The sequence below is a fragment of the Lithobates pipiens genome, unplaced genomic scaffold, assembly GCF_037356315.1.
Source record: "Lithobates pipiens isolate NorthernLeopardFrog02 unplaced genomic scaffold, aLitPip1_a1.2 Scaffold_6, whole genome shotgun sequence".
NCBI classification, from domain to species: domain Eukaryota; kingdom Metazoa; phylum Chordata; class Amphibia; order Anura; family Ranidae; genus Lithobates; species Lithobates pipiens.
Genome location: NW_027507881.1, coordinates 10,633,227 through 10,655,057, shown reverse-complemented (window position 1 = coordinate 10,655,057; position 21,831 = coordinate 10,633,227). Strand labels below are relative to the sequence as shown.

The 21,831-nt window shown below is 46.1% G+C and overlaps 1 protein-coding gene across 2 annotated transcripts in view; it reads right to left on the bottom strand.

Annotated features, from left to right (window-relative positions):
* The window catches only part of LOC143958224 (uncharacterized protein HI_0077-like), a 66,735-nt gene that overhangs the window by 9,156 nt on the left and 35,748 nt on the right, over positions 1-21,831 (bottom strand). For both annotated transcript variants that reach the window (XM_077467723.1, XM_077467721.1), the window contains exons 7-10: positions 21,346-21,513; positions 19,671-19,740; positions 15,031-15,109; positions 13,554-13,707 (exon numbers count right to left, since the gene is read on the bottom strand). In XM_077467723.1, the coding sequence (XP_077323849.1) occupies positions 13,554-13,707; positions 15,031-15,109; positions 19,671-19,740; positions 21,346-21,513 (471 nt within the window). The remainder of the gene's footprint in view (positions 1-13,553; positions 13,708-15,030; positions 15,110-19,670; positions 19,741-21,345; positions 21,514-21,831) is intronic.

The window sequence follows — 21,831 nt, the reverse complement described above, 5'->3', positions numbered from 1 at the left end:
AACCTTTTACTATTCACAAAAAAATATTTTCCACTTCTCCACACAGTTACTATTTAAATATGTTATGTGTGATTCTTGTCTGTAAAGTGGGGGTGTGTCTACCAGCTTTGCACATCTAGAGAGGAACATTTGTGCCCATTCTTCTTCTCTGCAAAATATCTCAAGCTCTGTCAGATTGGATGGAGAGCGTCTGCGAACAGCAATTTTTAAGTCTTGCCACAGATTCTCAATTAGATTTAGGTCTGGACTGTGACTGGGCCATTCTAACACATGGATATGCTTTGATCTAAACCGTTCCATTGTAGCTCTGGCTGTATGTTTCGGGTCGTTGTCCTGCTGGAAGGTGAACCTCCGCCCCAGTCTCAAGTCTTTTGCAGACTCTAATAGGTTTTCTTCTAAGATTGTCCTGTATTTGGCTCCATCCATCTTCCCATCAACTCTGACCAGCTTCCCTGTCCCTGCTGAAGAAAAGCATCCCCACAACATGATGCTGCCACCATCATGTTTCACAGTGGGGATGGTGTGTTCAGGGTGGTGGGCAGTGTTGGTTTTCCTCCACACATAGCGTTTTGCTTTTAGGCCAAAAAATTCAATTTTGGTCTCATCTGACCAGAGCATCTTCTTCCACATCTTTGCTGTGTCCCCCACATGGCTTCTCACAAACTACAAACAGGACTTCTTATGACTTTCTTTCACCAATGTCTTTCTTCTTGTCACTCTTCCATAAAGGTCAGATTTGTGGAGAGACAACTAATAGTTGTCCTGTGGACAGATTCTCCCCCCTGAGCTGTGGATCTCTGCAGCTCCTCCAGAGTTACCATGGACCTCTTGGCTGCTTCTCTGATGAATGCTCTCCTTGCCCGGCCGGTCAGTTTAGGTGGACGGCCATGTCTTGGTAGGTTTGAAGTTGTGCCATACTCTTTCCATTTTCGGATGATGGATTGAACAGAGCTCCGTAAGATGTTCAAAGCTTAAGATATTTTTTTTATAACCTAACCCTGCTTTAAACTTCTCTACAACTTTATCATTGACCTGTTTGGTGTGTTCCTTGGCCTTCATGATGCTGTTTGTTCACTAAGGTTCTCTAACAAACCTCTGAGGTTTTCACAGAACAGCTGTATTTATACTGAGATTAGATTACACACAGGTGGATTATTTACTAATTAGGTGACTTCTGAAGGCAATTGGTTCCACTAGATTTTAGTTAAGGGTATCAGAATAAAGGGGGCTGAATACAAATGCCCCCCACACTTTTCACATATTTATTTGTAACACATTTTGAAAACCATTTATCATTTTCCTTCCACTTCACAATTATGGGCCACTTTGTGTTGGTCTATCAGATAAAATCCCAATAAAAAACATTTATGTTTTTGGTTGTAACTAGTGATGGCCGAACGGTTCGCCCGGCGGTCGTTTCGCGGCGAATTTCCGACTTTCGCCGTCCGCGGGTTCGAACGCCTTTTTCCGTCGTTCGCCCCGGCGGACTTACGTGTTTAATGTATACAAGAACTTTAACCTTTCGTGACACGTTTATCATGTGTTACAGGACAACCAATTGAGACATGACAGCTCATGGACACTTGGACATTCCCCCTAACCTATAAATACACCCGATCCGGTGGCCATTTTACATTCTTTCTTCTGTCACTGTAGGGAAAGGATCCTGTGTGGAGTAGGGACAGAGAAAACGCTAGCTATTTGGTACACAAAAGTTCTTTTCAGGACTGGTATAGGTGTTAGGTCAGCAGCCTGAGTTTCTTTTGTCAGTTTAGATAAAGGGACAGAGCGCTGTATGCTGCTATTTTAGGGACAGCTCAGCCAGATTAGTCTTTCTTCATCATCATCATCATCATCATCATTAGCTGTTACTATCAGGTCCACAAAAGAGCTGTTCCAGCTAATCGTTCCAGCCTACTCTTTTTTGCCAATTTGTATAGGGACAGGCAGGAAGCAGTGTGTCAGGCAGTGAGGATAATTTTAAAGACTTGCTGTTACTATTAGTTCCACAAAGGTTCTTTTCAGGACTGGTATCAGTGGTACGGTAATAGGCTTGTACACGTATAATATTCTTTCTTCCAAATATAGAAAGAATATTATACTTGACTGCTGCCCTTCTGCTGCAGTCTGCTAATCATTCACAACTCACTTGTTCCACAAAGCTCTTTATCAGGACTGGTAACTTGGTCTGTCTAGGGTGCTACGGTACATAGGCTTGGGTGCGGTACAGTCTGCTGTTCTGTAAGGACCGCTATCGGTCCACAATACATAGGGTTGCCGTGCACTACTGCTGACCGCTGCCCTATACTGCAGCAGTCCTTCATTGGTATAGGGACTGACGTACAGTCTGCTAATCACTAACACACAACCTGCTTGGTCCACAAAAGTTCTTATAAGGACTGGTAACTTGGTATAGGGTGCTACGGTACATAGGCCTGAGTGCGTTACAGTCTGCTGTTCTGTAAGGACCGCTATCGGTCCACAATACATAGGGTTGCCGTGCACTACTGCTGACCGCTGCCCTATACTGCAGCAGTCCTTCATTGGTATAGGGACTGACGTACAGTCTGCTAATCACTAACACACAACCTGCTTGGTCCACAAAAGTTCTTATAAGGACTGGTAACTTGGTATAGGGTGCTACGGTACATAGGCCTGAGTGCGTTACAGTCTGCTGTTCTGTAAGGACCGCTATCGGTCCACAATACATAGGGTTGCCGTGCACTACTGCTGACCGCTGCCCTATACTGCAGCAGTCCTTCATTGGTATAGGGACTGACGTACAGTCTGCTAATCACTAACACACAACCTGCTTGGTCCACAAAAGTTCTTATAAGGACTGGTAACTTGGTATAGGGTGCTACGGTACATAGGCCTGAGTGCGTTACAGTCTGCTGTTCTGTAAGGACCGCTATCGGTCCACAATACATAGGGTTGCCGTGCACTACTGCTGACCGCTGCCCTATACTGCAGCAGTCCTTCAGCGGTATAGGGACTGACGCACAGTCTGCTAAACACTAACACACAACCTGCTTGGTCCACAAAAGTTTTTATAAGGACTGGTAACTTGGTATAGGGTGCTACGGTACATAGGCCTGAGTGCAGTACAGTCTGCTGTTCTGTAAGGACCGCTATCGGTCCACAATACATAGGGTTGCCGTGCACTACTGCTGACCGCTGCCCTATACTGCAGCAGTCCTTCATTGGTATAGGGACTGACGTACAGTCTGCTAATCACTAACACACAACCTGCTTGGTCCACAAAAGTTCTTATAAGGACTGGTAACTTGGTATAGGGTGCTACGGTACATAGGCCTGAGTGCGTTACAGTCTGCTGTTCTGTAAGGACCGCTATCGGTCCACAATACATAGGGTTGCCGTGCACTACTGCTGACCGCTGCCCTATACTGCAGCAGTCCTTCATTGGTATAGGGACTGACGTACAGTCTGCTAATCACTAACACACAACCTGCTTGGTCCACAAAAGTTCTTATAAGGACTGGTAACTTGGTATAGGGTGCTACGGTACATAGGCCTGAGTGCGTTACAGTCTGCTGTTCTGTAAGGACCGCTATCGGTCCACAATACATACAGTGGTGTGAAAAAGTGTTTGCCCCCTTCCTCATTTTCTGTTCCTTTGCATGTTTGTCACACTTAAGTGTTTCGGAACATCAAACCAATTTAAACAATAGTCAAGGACAACACAAGTAAACACAAAATGCAATTTGTAAATGAAGGTGTTTATTATTAAAGGTGAAAAAAAATCCAAACCATCATGGCCCTGTGTGAAAAAGTGATTGCCCCCCTTGTTAAAACATACTATAACTGTGGTTGTCCACACCTGAGTTCAATTTCTCTAGCCACACCCAGGCCTGATTATTGCCACACCTGTTCACAATTAAGGCATCACTTAAATAGGAGCTGCTTGACACAGTAAGGTCCACCAGAAGATCCTTAAAAGCTACACATCATGCCGAGACCCAAAGAAATTCAGGAACAATTGAGAAAGAAAGTAATTGAGATCTATCAGTCTGGAAAGGGTTATAAAGCCATTTCCAAAGCTTTGGGAATCCAGCGAACCACAGTGAGAGCCATTATCCACAAATGGCGAAGACATGGAACAGTGGTGAACCTTCCCAGGAGTGGCCGGCCACCCAAAATTACCCCAAGAGCGCAGCGACGACTCATCCAAGAGGTCACAAAAGACCCCACAACAACGTCCAAGGAACTGCAGGCCTCACTTGCCTCAGTTAAGGTCAGCGTTCATGCCTCCACCATCAGGAAAAGATTGGGCAAAAATGGCCTGCATGGCAGAGTTCCAAGGAGAAAACCACTGCTGAGCAAAAAGAACATCAAAGCTCGTCTCAATTTCTCCACAACACATCTTGATGATCCCCAAGACTTTTGGGACAACATTCTGTGGACCGATGAGACAAAAGTGGAACTCTTTGGAAGGTGTGTGTCCAAGTATATCTGGCGTAGAAGGAACACTGCATTTCATAAAAAGAACATTATACCAACCGTAAAATATGGTGGTGGTAGTGTGATGGTCTGGGGCTGTTTTGCTGCTTCAGGACCTGGAAGACTTGCCGTGATAAAAGGAACTATGAATTATGCTGTCTACCAAGAGATCCTGAAGGAGAATGTCCGACCATCTGTTCGTGTACTCAAGCTGAAACGAACTTGGGTTCTGCAGCAGGACAATGATCCTAAACACACCAGCAAGTCCACCACCGAATGGCTGAAGAAAAACAAAATGAAGACTTTGGAGTGGCCTAGCCAAAGTCCTGACCTGAATCCTATTGAGATGTTGCGGTATGACCTTAAAAAGGCCGTTCATGCTCGAAAACCCTCTAATGTAACTGAATTAGGACAATTCTGCAAAGATGAGTGGGCCAAAATTCCTCCAGGACGCTGTAAAAGCCTCATTGCACGTTATCGCAAACGCTTGGTTGCAGTTGTTGCTGCTAAGGGTGGCCCAACCAGTTATTAGGTTTAGGGGGCAATCACTTTTTCACACAGGGCCATGATGGTTTGGATTTTTTTTCACCTTTAATAATAAACACCTTCATTTACAAATTGCATTTTGTGTTTACTTGTGTTGTCCTTGACTATTGTTTAAATTGGTTTGATGTTCCGAAACACTTAAGTGTGACAAACATGCAAAGGAACAGGAAATGAGGAAGGGGGCAAACACTTTTTCACACCACTGTAGGGTTGCCGTGCACTACTGCTGACCGCTGCCCTATACTGCAGCAGTCCTTCAGCGGTATAGGGACTGACGCACAGTCTGCTAAACACTAACACACAACCTGCTTGGTCCACAAAAGTTTTTATAAGGACTGGTAACTTGGTATAGGGTGCTACGGTACATAGGCCTGAGTGCAGTACAGTCTGCTGTTCTGTAAGGACCGCTATCGGTCCACAATACATAGGGTTGCCGTGCACTACTGCTGACCGCTGCCCTATACTGCAGCAGTCCTTCATTGGTATAGGGACTGACGTACAGTCTGCTAATCACTAACACACAACCTGCTTGGTCCACAAAAGTTCTTATAAGGACTGGTAACTTGGTATAGGGTGCTACGGTACATAGGCCTGAGTGCGTTACAGTCTGCTGTTCTGTAAGGACCGCTATCGGTCCACAATACATAGGGTTGCCGTGCACTACTGCTGACCGCTGCCCTATACTGCAGCAGTCCTTCATTGGTATAGGGACTGACGTACAGTCTGCTAATCACTAACACACAACCTGCTTGGTCCACAAAAGTTCTTATAAGGACTGGTAACTTGGTATAGGGTGCTACGGTACATAGGCCTGAGTGCGTTACAGTCTGCTGTTCTGTAAGGACCGCTATCGGTCCACAATACATAGGGTTGCCGTGCACTACTGCTGACCGCTGCCCTATACTGCAGCAGTCCTTCATTGGTATAGGGACTGACGTACAGTCTGCTAATCACTAACACACAACCTGCTTGTTCCACAAAAGTTCTTATAAGGACTGGTAACTTGGTATAGGGTGCTACGGTACATAGGCCTGAGTGCGTTACAGTCTGCTGTTCTGTAAGGACCGCTATCGGTCCACAATACATAGGGTTGCCGTGCACTACTGCTGACCGCTGCCCTATACTGCAGCAGTCCTTCATTGGTATAGGGACTGACGTACAGTCTGCTAATCACTAACACACAACCTGCTTGTTCCACAAAAGTTCTTATAAGGACTGGTAACTTGGTATAGGGTGCTACGGTACATAGGCTTGAGTGCGGTACAGTCTGCTGTTCTGTAAGGACCGCTATCGGTCCACAATAGATAGGGTTGACGTGCACCACTGCTGACCGCTGCCCTATACTGCAGCAGTCCTTCAGCGGTATAGGGACTGACGTACAGTCTGCTAAACACTAATACACAACCTGCTTGGTCCACAAAAGTTCTTATAAGGACTGGTAACTTGGTATAGGGTGCTACGGTACATAGGCTTGAGTGCGGTACAGTCTGCTGTTCTGTAAGGACCGCTATAGGTCCACAATAGATAGGGTTGACGTGCACCACTGCTGACCGCTGCCCTATACTGCAGCAGTCCTTCAGCGGTATAGGGACTGACGTACAGTCTGCTAAACACTAATACACAACCTGCTTGGTCCACAAAAGTTCTTATAAGGACTGGTAACTTGGTATAGGGTGCTACGGTACATAGGCTTGAGTGCGGTACAGTCTGCTGTTCTGTAAGGACCGCTATAGGTCCACAATAGATAGGGTTGACGTGCACCACTGCTGACCGCTCACCTATACTGCAGCAGTCCTTCAGCGGTATAGGGACTAAGAGTTTTGTCACAGGGTCATTTAAAAAATGACATGCAGAGGAAGAGGCAGGCCCTTCCGCAGGGGTGGTAGGGGTAGGGCAGGAGCAACAGGCTTGAGCCAAAGTGGGAAGTTGCAGAAGGTGCGTTCAATTACTTTAAAGGATGCACCAGACTTGGTTGAGTGGCTCGCTCAGCCTTACTCTTCTGCACCCTCCTCATCCTCTCGATCTGCACCCTCTTCTTCACTCTCTGCTATGTGCACCCCCAAAGACACTACCACCAACAACACGACCACCACCACCACCACCACATACCTTCCGCTTGAGTCACTGGAATTATTTTCCGATCCATATCAAGAGGACATTTCTGATGCGCAGCCACTCTTGGTATTGGATCAGGAAGAGGAGGTAGCAACAAGCGCTACTCAGCAGTCTGACGCCAGTACCCAGATCAGCCCAAGGAGGAGGTTGGTCCCCGGTGTTGCTGCCTACTCTACTTATAGCGGTGGGGAAGGTGACGTTGATGATGACGTGTCTAGTGATGTCACGTGGGTGCCCACAAGAGAGGAAGAGGAGGGGAGTTCAGAGGGAGATATGGACCAGCAGATAGGGAGGAGAAGCAGCAATGACTTACATTGCACAGCAGGGACAAAGCAGACTGCAAATGTATCAGGAGCGAGTCATCGACCATGTACGGTCACATCTGGCGCTCCCAGGACACCGGCACATGGCTCCGCAGTGTGGGCTTTTTTTAACGTGTCCGCTGCTGACAATAGCGTTGCCATCTGCAATCTTTGCAGTCAACGCGTTAGTCGCGGTAAGCCCAATACTCACCTAGGGACGACCGCCTTAAGAAGGCACATGAGCAGCCATCACCGAGCCCAGTGGGAGCAACGGAACACACAAAGCCACACTGCAGGCTCTCACCGTCCAGCCTCGTCTTCTACTTCTCCTTCTCCTCTCTCCTCACAATTGTCCTCCACTCCACCTTCCATCACGCCAAGCTCACATTTTTCTGCAAAAAGGCAGGCTTCCGTGGGCCTAATGTTTGAGCGTAAAAAAATGATGACGCCGGATAACCCTCTTGCCCAACGGTTGGCGGCTGGCTTGTCAGAACTCATAGCCCGCCAACTACTGCCATATAAACTGGTGGACTCGGAGGCCTTTCGCAAATTTGTGGCCATTGGAACACCACAATGGAAGGTCCCAGGAAGGAAGTATTTCTCAGAGAAGGGCATCCCAGAGCTATATGGCCATGTTCAGCGGCAAGTGAATGTATCTCTGGCACACAGTGTCGGTGCCAAGATACATCTGACCACAGACACGTGGTCTAGCAAACACGGGCAGGGAAGGTATATCAGTTTTACTGCCCACTGGGTGAACCTTCTGACGGCCGTCAAGCATGTAACCCGTGGCACCCGTGTAGATTTGGTTTTACCGCCACGGATTGCATGCAGGCCTGACTCTTCTTCTCCTCCTCCTACTCCATCCTCCTCCCTCTCCTCCTCAGCTGCCTCCTCCTTTTCCGCTGCTAGCGTCTCTTCCACTGCACCGCCCAAGCTCCCCAGAACCTATTCCACATGCCAGGTGAGACGTTGCCATGCCGTGCTGCGTCTGTTGTGCCTGGAAGCAAAGAGCCACACTGGCCCGGCACTCCTTTCAGCTTTGCGTTCACAGGCAGATGAGTGGCTAACACCGCTCAATTTGACAGTTGGTAAAGTGGTGTGTGACAACGGTGCCAATCTGCTTAGCGCATTGAAACAGGGCAAAATCACGCACGTGCCGTGCATGGCACACGTCTTAAACTTGGTCGTGCAGCGATTCCTTGTCAAATACCCTGGGGTCCAGGACATCTTGCGGCAGGCAAGGAAAATCTCGGCCCATTTCAGAAGATCTTACACGGCCATGGCTCGCCTTGCTGACATTCAGCGGCGACACCATCTGCCGGTCAGACGTCTTATTTGCGATTGCCCGACGCGATGGAACTCAACCTTCTATATGCTTGATAGGCTGCTCCAGCAGAAACGTGCAGTTAACGTCTACCTGTATGAACTCTGCGAAAGAAACGGTTCTGGGGAGCTGGGTTTTTTTTCACCGCGCCAGTGGCTGCTCATGCGCGACACATGCAGACTTCTGCGGCCATTTGAGGAGATCACCAAACTGGTCAGTCGCAGCCATGGCGCCATCAGTGACATGGTACCTTATGCCTTCTTTCTGGAGCGTGCATTGCGTCGTGTCATTGATCAGGCTGTGGAGGAGCAGGAGCGGGAAGATGAGGAAGTCGCAATGCTGGATGAATTCCCAGGGGGGGCTACTCTATCTGAGACAAGTCAACAACAGGAGTCTGATGAGGAGTCAGAGGAGGATGGTGCCGGGGCGGATGAGCAGGAGCAAGAAGAGCATGCTTTAAACCTTTCTGGGATCCCTGTTGTGCGAGGATGGGGAGAGGAGAATGAAGAGGACGACATTATCCTGGATGATGAGCAGGAGCCAGGCCACCACACCGCTTCCACTTTAGTGCAAATGGGGGCCTTCATGCTCCAGTGTTTTAATAGGGACCCCCGTATAAAAAGCATGAGGGTCAAGGACCAGTACTGGGTGGCAACGTACTTAGACCCCCGGTACAAACACAAAATGGCGGAAATGTTACCGCCGTCGCAGAGGGCTGTCAGAATGCAGCACTTCCAGGCCTTGCTTCGAGAAATGCTGCATTCTGCTTTTGCGTGCGCTGGCAGAGGAGCAATTCCCACTCCCAGAGAAGGATTTGCGGGTACCAATCCAACAGCGCCTGCAAGAAGAGGCCGGTTTGAAGATGTGTTGGTGACTTCGGATATGAGGTCATTCTTTCAGCCGACCCATCGACAGGTGTCATCCGGATCCAGCATCAGGGAACGCCTAGACCGTCAGGTGTCCGACTACATTGGGTTAACGGCCGATGTGGACGCTCTGAGGAGTGATGAACCCCTAGACTACTGGGTGGGCAGGCTTGACCTCTGGCCAGAGCTTGCCCAATTTGCAATCGAACTGTTGGCTTGCCCCTCATCCAGTGTCCTGTCCGAAAGGACGTTCAGCGCAGCAGGGGGGATTGTGACCGATAAGCGTACTCGCCTAGCTCACCACAGTGTTAACTACCTCACATTTCTAAAAATGAATGAGGCATGGATCTCGGAGGAATTCAACACATGTGATCAGTAGACCATGTATATGTCTATAAACAATTTTTGGAATCAAGCACACAGACCTTCTTAATTCATTTGGCTCACTTCCCTGACCCAAAAAAGCACACCGTACTATATGCCCCTACCCTCCTCTTTGAAGAGGTTGAGCGGTGTCATATTTCTACTGGGGCTGCTTATTATGAGGGGTTCCCACCATCCCTGTGCTGTGCTGACTTCCTCCTGGGTGTTCTTATTATGAGGGGCTCCCACCATCCCTGTGCTGTGCTGACTTCCTCCTGGGGGTTCTTATTATGAGGGGATCACACCATCCCTGTGCTGTGCTGACTTCCTCCTGGGGCTGCTTACGGTGCTGCTGTCAGCGCTGTATGTCACGGAGCTGCTGTCAGCGCTGTATGTCACGGAGCTGCTGTCAGCGCTGTATGTCACGGAGCTGCTGTCAGCGCTGTATGTCACGGAGCTGCTGTCAGCGCTGTATGTCACGGAGCTGCTGTCAGCGCTGTATGTCACGGAGCTGCTGTCAGCGCTGTATGTCACGGAGCTGCTGTCAGCGCTGTATGTCACGGAGCTGCTGTCAGCGCTGTATGTCACGGAGCTGCTGTCAGCGCTGTATGTCACGGAGCTGCTGTCAGCGCTGTATGTCACGGAGCTGCTGTCAGCGCTGTATGTCACGGTGCTGCTGTCAGCGCTGTATGTCACGGAGCTGCTGTCAGCGCTGTATGTCACGGAGCTGCTGTCAGCGCTGTATGTCACGGAGCTGCTGTCAGCGCTGTATGTCACGGAGCTGCTGTCAGCGCTGTATGTCACGGAGCTGCTGTCAGCGCTGTATGTCACGGTGCTGCTGTCAGCGCTGTATGTCACGGAGCTGCTGTCAGCGCTGTATGTCACGGAGCTGCTGTCAGCGCTGTATGTCACGGAGCTGCTGTCAGCGCTGTATGTCACGGAGCTGCTGTCAGCGCTGTATGTCACGGAGCTGCTGTCAGCGCTGTATGTCACGGTGCTGATGTCAGTGCTCTGTATTACGGTGCTGCTGTCAGTGCTCTGTATCTCCTGCACCCTCTTGTTTGCCTACCCTGGTCCCTGACCTTCCCTCTCCTCCATTGCCTTCATTAGCTCCATAGTCCTGAATTGTCAGAACAATTTCCCAAATAAAAAAAAAATGCTTGTAGTTATCGATCCCAAATTCACCTCATACATGTATTATGCTATTGTCCAGGTGGTGGGACTACGTGCTACCCCCTAATAATTACCCCGTGGCCGCAAATTCGACCTAAAGGTTTGCGAAATTCGCCTCCCATTGAAGTCAATGGAGCCCGCGGCGAACGGTCGTTTTCGCGAACGTTTGTGCCCGTTCGCGTTTCGCGTTCGCGAAACGTCCCGTCGGAAGTTCGTCCATCACTAGTTGTAACATGACAAAATGTGGAAAGTTTCAAGGGGTATGAAAACTTTTTCAAGGCACTGTATATACAAATGTGCCAAATCTTGGGCCACGCATAAAGTGATACTAAACACACACTGTTTCATTTACATTCTTCCTTCTATTTCTGTATGAGGATGACGGCACTGTAATTATTTTAATATAAAATAAAAACCATCTAAGAACCTTTTTTTATAATGGATATCCAGTTGTCACATGACCCAGCTCTCTCCCAGCCTGTCTGCAGGGAAACATAAGCAGGAGGAGCTTCTATTCCCCTGCTGCTGGTCACATGTTCAAAAACAAAACCAAAAAACAGCCTTTGGAATATAATGTACAAATAAATAATTAATATCAATAAACTGTTTTAAATTGGCGCACAAATATATATTTCAAATAAAATCGTATTTTGTGGAAATAACATGGGGTGGGTAGATTTCTGCCAGTCATAGGCTGTGTCACGCCCCTCCAGCCTGTGTTTTTGAATAAAAGAGAGGTGAAGCCTCCATCAATCTGCATGTATTATCCCGCCCCCATTGTGTTTAGCTGGTTAGTGGACATGGGGGAGGAGGGAGGGAGGGAGTGGGCTATCATTTACCACTCTGTATACGCCCACATGTGTGACTCTACAGTCACATGGGCTGCTCAGATGTGATAGGGAGAAACTCACAGAGCATGTGCAGAGTTGCCACCGCAGCTGCAAAATCCTTAGCTGAATTGGGGACATGGACAGAAGGAGGAAATAAAGAGCAGCAGGATCAACCAGGTTTTTGCAGAATACAAAAAACGAATCCCATAGTGATGAGTGAGTATGAACAGCATGTAATATATCATTTATTGAGAGTTTTTTTTTATGATGTGGGTTTAGTGACACTTTAACTAGTTGCCGCCCGCCCACTGTCAAATGACGGCAGGGCGTTGCGGCTCTCGTTCTGGGACGAAGTCAAATGGCAGTGTCCCAGAAAGGCCGCTCGGGCACGCAGCGAGGCGATCGCAGCTGCACCATGTTGCTAAGACACGGCGTGACCCTGATCTCTGTAAAGAGCCACGGCCATGGCTCTTTGACCATGTGATCGGCTGTGTCCAATCACAGCCGGTAACATGTAAACTCGGAGATACCGGTAATTGGCGCTCCTTGCCTCACACTGACAGAGTGTGTGGCGAGGAGAGCCAATCAGCGGCATCTCCACATGTAATTAGGGCACTGATCATCAGTGCCCTGATTACAATATAGTGTACACAGTGTCACCAATCATTGGCCACCATTGCCAGAAATCAGTGCCCACCACTGCCCACAAGTTCCACCAATCAGTGCTGGCTATCAGTGCTGCCCATCAATGCCCATCACTGCTGTTGATCGTCGTCCATCAGTGCCACCCATCAATACAGCCTATCACTGCCCACCAGTGCCGCCTATCAGTGTCCATAAGTGCAGCATATTAGTGCCTCCTCATCAGTGCAACATAATTAGTGCCACCTCATCAATGCCCACCAGTTCAGCATATCAGTGCCGCCTCATCAGCACACATCACTAAAGGAGAAAAATTACTTAGTTACAAAGTTTACTGACAGAAAGTAAAAAAAAAAAATATATTTTTTTCAACATTTAAAATAAAAACCCAGCAGTGAATAAATACCACCAAAAGAAAGCTCTATTTGTGTGAAGAAAATTATAAAAAATTTGTTTGGGTAAAGTGTATGACCGCGCAATTGTCATTCAAAGTGCAACAGCGCTGAAAGCTGAAAAAAGGCCTGGGCAGGAAGGGGGTAAGTGCCCTGTAGGCAAGTGTTTAAAGCAGGGGCCGGCAACCTCGGCCCTCCAGCTGTGGTGTAACTACCAATCCCATCATGCCTCTGACTCTAGGAGTCATGCCTGTGATTGTCAGGGTCTTGCGATGTCTCGTGGGACTTGTAGTTTCAAAACAGCTGGAGGGCCGAGGTTGCCTACCCCTGCTTTAAAGTATAGGATTATATTATGTGTAGGGAGAATATGTGAAATTCTAATAGTGATGTGCAACAGGCAAATACATACATAAAACACAACATAACTACCACCTTTATAGGGAGATAAACGCAGCCCATAATCCTAATGGCGGATGAATAGTTGGAGGACAGCACCAGATTTTAGTGTTACTGAGACTAACTGGTTCATCACTTACCCGCTGCTCTTTGGCACAGATGTAAGTGAACCACTTCAGGCCAGCTGCCACGTGAGTGATCTCATCAGTGTAAATGACTTCCAGTACCTGGGCTGAGCTTTCATCCCCCTGAGCTGAGAACCTCTGTAATGTCTGCGGGTGGACATCCAGACCCCTAAAAAAAGCACACACTTACCATTAATTACTGAGAACAGAACATGGGGCACACAGTAAAGCTGCAGAATGCCAACATATTCCACAAGCACACTGAACTACTGTATTTATTGGCATTTAACACGCACAGGCGTATAACACGCACCTTCATTTTAGGAGGGAAGTTTCAGGAAAAAAAATGTAATTTTGAACTTTGAAAAAAAATAAGGGTCAGTGCCCATCAATGCAGCCTGATCAGTGCCCATCAATGCAGCCCCACCATTGCCCATCTGCAGCCTCACAATTGCACATCATTGCAGCCTGATCAATGCCCATCAATGCAGCCTGATCAATGTCCATCTACACCCTCACAATTGCCCATCAATGCAGCCTGATCAATGCTTATCTACAGCCTCACAATTGCCCATCAATGCAGCCTGATCAGTGCCCATCTGCAGCCTCACAATTGCCCATCATTGCAGCTTGATCAATGCCCATCTACAGCCTCACAATTGCCCATCAATGGAGCCTGATCAATGCCCATCTACAGCCTCACAATTGCCCATCAATGCAGCTTGATCAATGCCCATCTACAGCCTCACAATTGCCCATCAATGCAGCCTGATCAATGCCCATCTGCAGCCTCACAATTGCCCATCATTGCAGCTTGATCAATGCCCATCTACAGCCTCACAATTGCCCATCAATGCAGCCTGATCAATGCCCATCTGCAGCCTCACAATTGCCCATCATTCCAGCTTGATCAATGCCCATCTACAGCCTCACTATTGCCATCATTACAGCCTGATCAGTGCCCATCTGCAGCCTTACTTCAGATTACTGCTGCCTCGGAGGGGACAGGGAGGGGGGGGGGGGGGCACACATGCAGGTATGTTTTTTGTAGTGTGGAAAGGTTTGTCTAAACCAGTGGTTCTCAAATACCCCCCCAACGGGCCTTGTTTTGGGAACTTCCCTTAGATAAAATAGCTCTCATCAATACCATGTTATTGATATTGATTTAAAGCAGCTGTGCAATGCAAAAGGAAAACCTGAAAACCTTGAGGACTGAGGTTGAGAACCACCGGTCTAAACCATAGGTGTCCAACCTGCGGAACTCCAGCACCCATGGGGCATTGCAAGGAAAGTCCTGTGTGGCATTGCAAGGCTGACAGTTACAAGCATGACTCCCAAAGGCAGAAGCATGATGGGACTTGTAGTTTAGCAACAGCTGGAGGGCCGCAGGTTGGACACCCATACATACTCCATGCAGATAGTGACCCTAGAAAAAAATGAGGCTCAAGGCCCCAGAATGTGTAGAACCAGACTGCATACTATACAATGTTACCTGGCTTCATGGACCATATGTACAATAGCCAGACGTCCAAGGAGGTCATGAGCCGTGTCTGAAGCAGACTGCCACAATCCTGGAAGAAACATAAAATATGAAATCACAGGACCCTACTTTGCAAAAAATGCACTTCGAGGTCTATATCTATATCATATATATATATATATATATATATATATATATATATATATAAAATTTTGCTGGCACATGACTCAAGTAGTCACACAACCGTCACAAATAATTTCCGTAATTTTCGTTATTGGTGGAATATCTTTTCTTTACTTACTATTATCGTCAGTTCCATCAAGTGGCTTGATTGGGGTATTTCAGAAAAATGTTGCATTATGGCCACTAGATGGAGCTGACGATCTTTGGAAGTTACATCAGCCATTCTCAACTAGGGTTCCTCCTGTTGGGGTTCCGCCAATTGGGGTTCCGCCACAATCTACCCATCAGCCACAGGCAGCTGACAAGTGGATTACATCTCCTCTGCTGACGCATGCAGAGCTAGGCAGGGAAGCGACTGTGATAGTGCTAGCTGTGGAGGGCTGTTCCACTCTGGCCTCTCATCCAACCCCCCCCCCCCCCATCCATCCCAGGTGCTTGTAAGTGACATCACGTGGGATGGACAGGAGGGAAGGAGGGGCTGGCAGGGAACATGGCACCACAGAGGACTGATCATAGCAGCTTCCCCACGTTGCTCTGCTAGTGTAAAGTGCCCCGATATGAGCCCTGATATACAGTAGCGTATTTAGGTTTTGTGCTGCCCTAGGCCGGACTAAACTCGTGCACTCCCTAATTTAAATATGACCCACCCCTTTCCTGCCAAGGCCACACCCCTTGCCGTTTAAGACCCGCCCTCAAATTTTCGAGAGGAGACACTAGTTCTAGCAATGGATTCCCTTAATTTGCATACATTTGCTCTCACTTCCTGTATGGCTATGGTGCAAGAAGTGAAGGGAAATCTCTGCAATGGGACAGGGATGGTAAAAAAATAAAAATAAACTGACAGGGGTTATGACCCTCCCTTACTCTATCCAAAAAAAAAAAAAAAAGTGTTGCCTATAGTTCTACTTTAAGCACAAATTTCTGATAATTTTATGGAGAGGACTAAGAAGATATAACCAATGGTGCAGCAGAAAACATTTAGCACAGTGAGGGTTTGTGTTCCAGGTTGAGAGGACAGTCAAAATTAGAAGCACCCCCCCCCCCCCCCCCCACAGTTGCGGAATGCCAGCCACTTACATACTGGAAGCAGTGCGGCCGCTTTATGGGGGCACTAGACTTATTTGCCTCTCAGCCCAGTCCGCCCCATAAGACTGGCGCTACACTAACAGTGCAAGCCGGCGGGGACTCTTTCCGTGCTGCCCCCATGCAAAGTGCTGCCCTAGGCCTAGGTCAGGATACAGCATTGCTGATATGTGCCCTGCCCTCAGGTAATTTGTCCTGCTTTCATATAATGTGCCCTGTATGACCCCCTGTACCCTGCCCTGCTGTCCCCCTGTACAATGTATATCTCAAGTTGAGCCCGGAATTGAGCATCTATGCAGAAAAAAGCAAGCACAAGTTTGACATGATATAGGTACGTTTTATTATCAATTCCATTATTTAAAGTGGTGTTGCCACCAAAAAATAAAAAATTGTTTAAAATTCTTAAAAAAAATAAAATAATAATTATTGAATTTTTTTTTTCTCACCTCTAAATACCTGTTGCTAGGGGGTCCCTTCGTAGTCTGCCTTCTTCCTTGCCCGGGCTGGTGACATCACTTCCCCTCGCGCCGCACAGCCATCTGGGACCTGTCACGTGTCCCACGTGACTGTGGGGCGTATCACGGCGCCCTGTGGCGCTCGCGCATGCGCAGTGGGTGCCTGGCTGTGAAGCCACAGCCGGGTGCCCACAGTACGAATGCCGGCGCCGCGAGCGGAGCGGGGAACGAGGGGGGGCTTCGTTCCCCCGCATCACTGGACCCTGGGACAGGTAAGTGTCCGATTATTAAAAGTCAGCAGCTGCAGTATTTGTAACTGCTGACTTAAAAATTTTTTATTTTTTTAGGGGCACCCCACTTTCATGATATTTCTAAAAATAACTGTTTTATCAACAGTTGGCTGATCACAGCAATTGTGAGCAATTTCCGTGAGCTGAAGATCTGAACATTGTTTCAGGGGTTCCCAGGATCTCAAACTTTTTGCCAAGGGTACCTCCAAAGTAAAAAGGTTGAGAAGTCCTGCTCTAGAGGTTGCCAGGGATTCCATGAGGTGTGGCTAACTGACCTCTCATTTGATGGGGCCTTCATAGTGCTAGGGCTAATGCTACCTGGCAAAGCCATGTAAGGCTGGTATTCTGACCACCAGTGTCGAGGGTTTTATTCATCCCATTGACTACCAATGTAGAAGGCATTTTTCCCCATTGCCCCCAGGTGAATTGATTTCAGTAGGGTTTCCCTAGGACCTGAAGGTTGTTTTAGAGCAGGGGTCTCCAAATTTTTCAAAACGGTCCAGTTTAATGTCCTTTAGACTTTAAGGGGGGACGGAATGTGGCCAGTTGGGGTAGCAAATGTCCTGTGCCCAGCATCAGTGAGAATAAACATGGCTGGGGGGTTGGTGGTCAGAAGGAGGAGTAGTGCCCCATCAGTTTAACAAATAGTGCCCCATAGTACTTCTTGCAATCACGTCTCTGTATGTCTTTTTTATGTACATGTCCGTTGCGGGCAAATATTAGAATAATAAATTATATTCCAATAGTCAATTTTAATTTTATACATGGAAACGTCTTATATCTGTGATGGCATTTTGTATATATGCTTTTTTTTACTTTTTTTTTTTTACTTTTTGCATAACGATTGATATCAAATCTTTTGAAGGTCCTTATTGATGATTAATTTGATTTTGTTTGTTTTGTGATTTTTCACATCTGCATTTGTATTATTATCCATTACACATTTTTCTTTATTATTTTCTGATTTTTTAGCCCTTGATGGCACCACGTGGGGAAGTTGCATTTACCTTACAATTACATATGTATATATATTTTTTTTTGTTATTCATTTATTTGGATTTATTGTATGCGTTAGCTCTTTGCTTCTCCCCTCCAGGTGCAATTCATTTTGGCCATTAACAAGGTCTGATTTTATGGGGAGGTTTCTTCCAACATTGCTTTGCATTTGATTGGCTGTCAATCAAGATCAAACTTTGTTTATTCAGCTATGACTAAGTATCTGTTTGTGATGTGTAGGGCTGAAACAACTAATCGATTAATCAACAAGTAATTGATTTATGAAATGAATCGACAACGAATCGATTATGAAATGAATCGACAACTAATCGATTATGAAATGAATCGACAACTAATCGATTATGAAATGAATCGACAACTAATCGATTATGAAATTAATCAATTACGATTTTCATAATCGATTAATCGGCCAGTAACATAACGGGGTTAAAAAAAACTAAAATGAGCCCTTTATAGTACAAAAAGAGCAAATAATCGCTACTGTAAATATTACTTTCACAGTTCTACAGTAAAAAAAATTAACCCCTTACAGTAGCGATTATTTGCTTTTTTTCTACTATAAAGGGCTCATTTTAGTTTTTTTTAACCCCATTATGTTTCTAAACGTCTTAGACCTGGTTCACATCTATATGTTTATTGGTGCTTTTTGCAGAAACGCACTACAGTTCATTTACATGGTTTCCTATGGGACACGTTCACATCTGAAAGGGTCAGGGACTTTGAACGCAAAATGGTGCTTTATTGGTTCAATATACTTCAATGGAAAAGCTGCAGAAAAGCGTGTAATGCGTTTTTGCAGCAATTTTTGTTTTTTAATCTGCCCAAAAAAAAAAAAAAAAAATGTAAATTGCAGTAAAATCACGTGCACTAAAATCAAAACGTACAGAAAAAAGCACTGCAGAAACAGATCAAAAGCAAACTGCATAGGTGTGTGCCGAGCCTTATGCTGGCCACACAGATCAATTTTCAGATGAGAATATTCAGACGAAAAATCTTTCTACATTTCGCTGAATGAAAGAATTTTGTTTGAAATTTTCATTTGTTTTTAACATTCTGTTTTTAAAATGAATAATTTCTGAATGAAAACCACATACAGTGTCTGAAAATTCCTTTGACTAAGACGTTTTCTATTTCCAAATTTTCCCGTCACTGTGGTTGAAAATGAACGTCAATTTGACCCACTTTTTTTTTTTTAAGGTTATTAACCGATTAATCGAAACAATAAATTGGCCAACCAATCGATTATGAAAATAATCGTTAGTTGCAGCCCTATCTTCTATGCTTAAGATATAACTGTTTTTGGATTTTAATCTTTCAATAACGATGCCTTCAGCGGTGTGCGGCCGTCCAGGATTTTTCCTTCCTGTCCCATAGTACTGTAGGTCTCAATGGGAGGAATACGGGCACCAACGGACAGATAAAGGCTAGCAAAGACCCGCACTTGGAGACCCCTGTTGTAGAGGTTTTTTTCTGGGGTGAGAGAGTTTGTATTACACAAATTACAGCGATTATTTGTGACAGCTGTATAAATGCTTGAGACACGCCCACACCAATTATTATTTTTTTTAATTATTAAAACACCCCGTAATCTGACAGTAAAGGATATAGTGTGATAAGAACATACCATTGTGGACAGGAAGATCACCAAATGTACTCCCCAGCTCTGTAAGGCGCTTCTGTAGAAGGCAGTAATGCTGAGAAAGATGAAGCCACACGTTAGATACATTGAATATTACAGTGCCTTGAAAAAGTATTCATACCCCTTGAAATTTTCCACATCATGTTACAACCAAAAACGTAAATGGAAGGAAAATGATTTTCAAAATTTTTTTACAAATAAGTATGTGAAAAGTGTGGCTTGTATTTGTATAGCGCCCCCCCGGAGTCAATACTTTGTAGAACCCCCTTTCAGTGCAATTACAGCTGCAAATCTTTTTGGGGATGTCTCTACCAGCTTTGCACATCTAGAGAGGGACATTTCTGCCCATTCTTCTTTACAAAATAGCCCAAGCTCTGTCAGATTGGATGGAGAGCGTCTGTGATCAGCCATTTTCACGTCTTGCCACAGATTCTCAGTTGGATTTAGGTCTGGACTGTGACTGGGCCATTCTAACACATGAATATGCTTTGATCTAAACCATTCCATTGTAGGTCTGGCTGGATGTTTCGGGTCGTTGTCCTGCTGGAAGGTGAACCTCCTCCCCGGTCTCAAGTCTTTTGCAGACTGTAACAGGTTTTCTTCTAAGATTGCCCTGTATTTGGCTCCATTCATCTTCCCATCAACTCTGACCAGCTTCCCTGTCCCTGCTGAAGAAAGCATCCCCACAACATGATGCTGCCACCACCATGTTTCACAGTGGGGATGGTGTGTTCAGGGTGATGTGCAGAGTTAGTTTTCCGCCACACATAGTGTTTTGCTTTTAGGCCAAAAAGGTAAATTTTGGTCTCATCTGACCAGAGCACCTTCTTCCACATGTTTGCTGTGTCCTCTACATGACTTCTTGCAAATTGCAAACGGGACTTCCTTTGGCTTTCTTTCAACAATGTCTTTCTTCTTGCCACTCTTCCATAAAAGGTCAGATTTGTGGAGAGCACGACTAATAGTTGTCCTGTGGACAGATTCTCCCCCCTGAGCTGTGGATCTCTGCAGCTCCTCCAGAGTTACCATGGACCTCTTGGCTGCTTCTCTGATGAATGCTCTCCTTGCCCGGCCGGTAAGTTTAGGTGGACGGCCATGTCTTGGTAGGTTTGCATTTGTGTCATACTCTTTCCATTTTTCGGATGATGGATTGAACAGAGCTCCGTGAGATGATCTAAGCTTGAGATATTTTTTATAACCTAACCCTGCTTTAACACTTCTCCACAACTTTATCCCTGACCTGTCTGGTGTATTCCTTGCCCTTCATGATGCTGTTTGTTCACTAAGGCTCTCTAACAAAACTATGAAGGCTTCACAGAACAGCTGTATTTATACTGAAAATAAATTACACACAGGTGGACTCTATTTACTAATTAGGCGACTTCTGAAAGCAATTGGTTCCACTAGATCTTAGGGGTATCAGAGTAAAGTCCACATTTTTCACATATTTATTTGTAAAAAATGTTGAAAACCATTTATCATTTTCCTTCCACTTCACAATTATGTGCCACTTTGTGTTGGTCTATCACATAAAATCCCAATAAAAATACATTTACGTTTTTGGTTGTAACCTGACAAAATGTGGAAAATTTCAAGGGGTATGAATACTTTTCAAGGCACTGTAGTAAGTGGATTATTTTCTACACAACGGACTACGAACCTTTGCTTCATCTCCGGCCACCTTTACAAAGTCGGAGAAGAACTCTCTTGGAAGTTTCTCTCCAGATTGCAGTTGGAAGTGAGCAAAACGTGCGATAATGTCCCAGGACAGGTCTATGGCCCACTGTTCAATGTTTGCTAGAGAATGCAGCAATGCAATCCTACTGGCCTACAAACACATAAGACAGAAGCATCACCAAACCAAAATAAGCCGAGGGAACCTCTGCACTAAATATCAGTTTAATTTTTTATTTTTTTTTGGCCTGTGAATATTTGTAAAATATACAATATAGCCAAAACCGCTTTGGCTATACATCTCCTTTAGGGAAGACTGATGTAAAGTTGGAATTGGATTTAAAGGAGGAGACTCGGATGTAAAGGGGGGACTCGGATGTAAAGGGGGGGACCCGGATGTAAAGGGGGGGACCCGGATGTAAAGGGGGGGACCTGGATGTAAAGGGGGGACTCAAACCTAAAGGGGGGACTC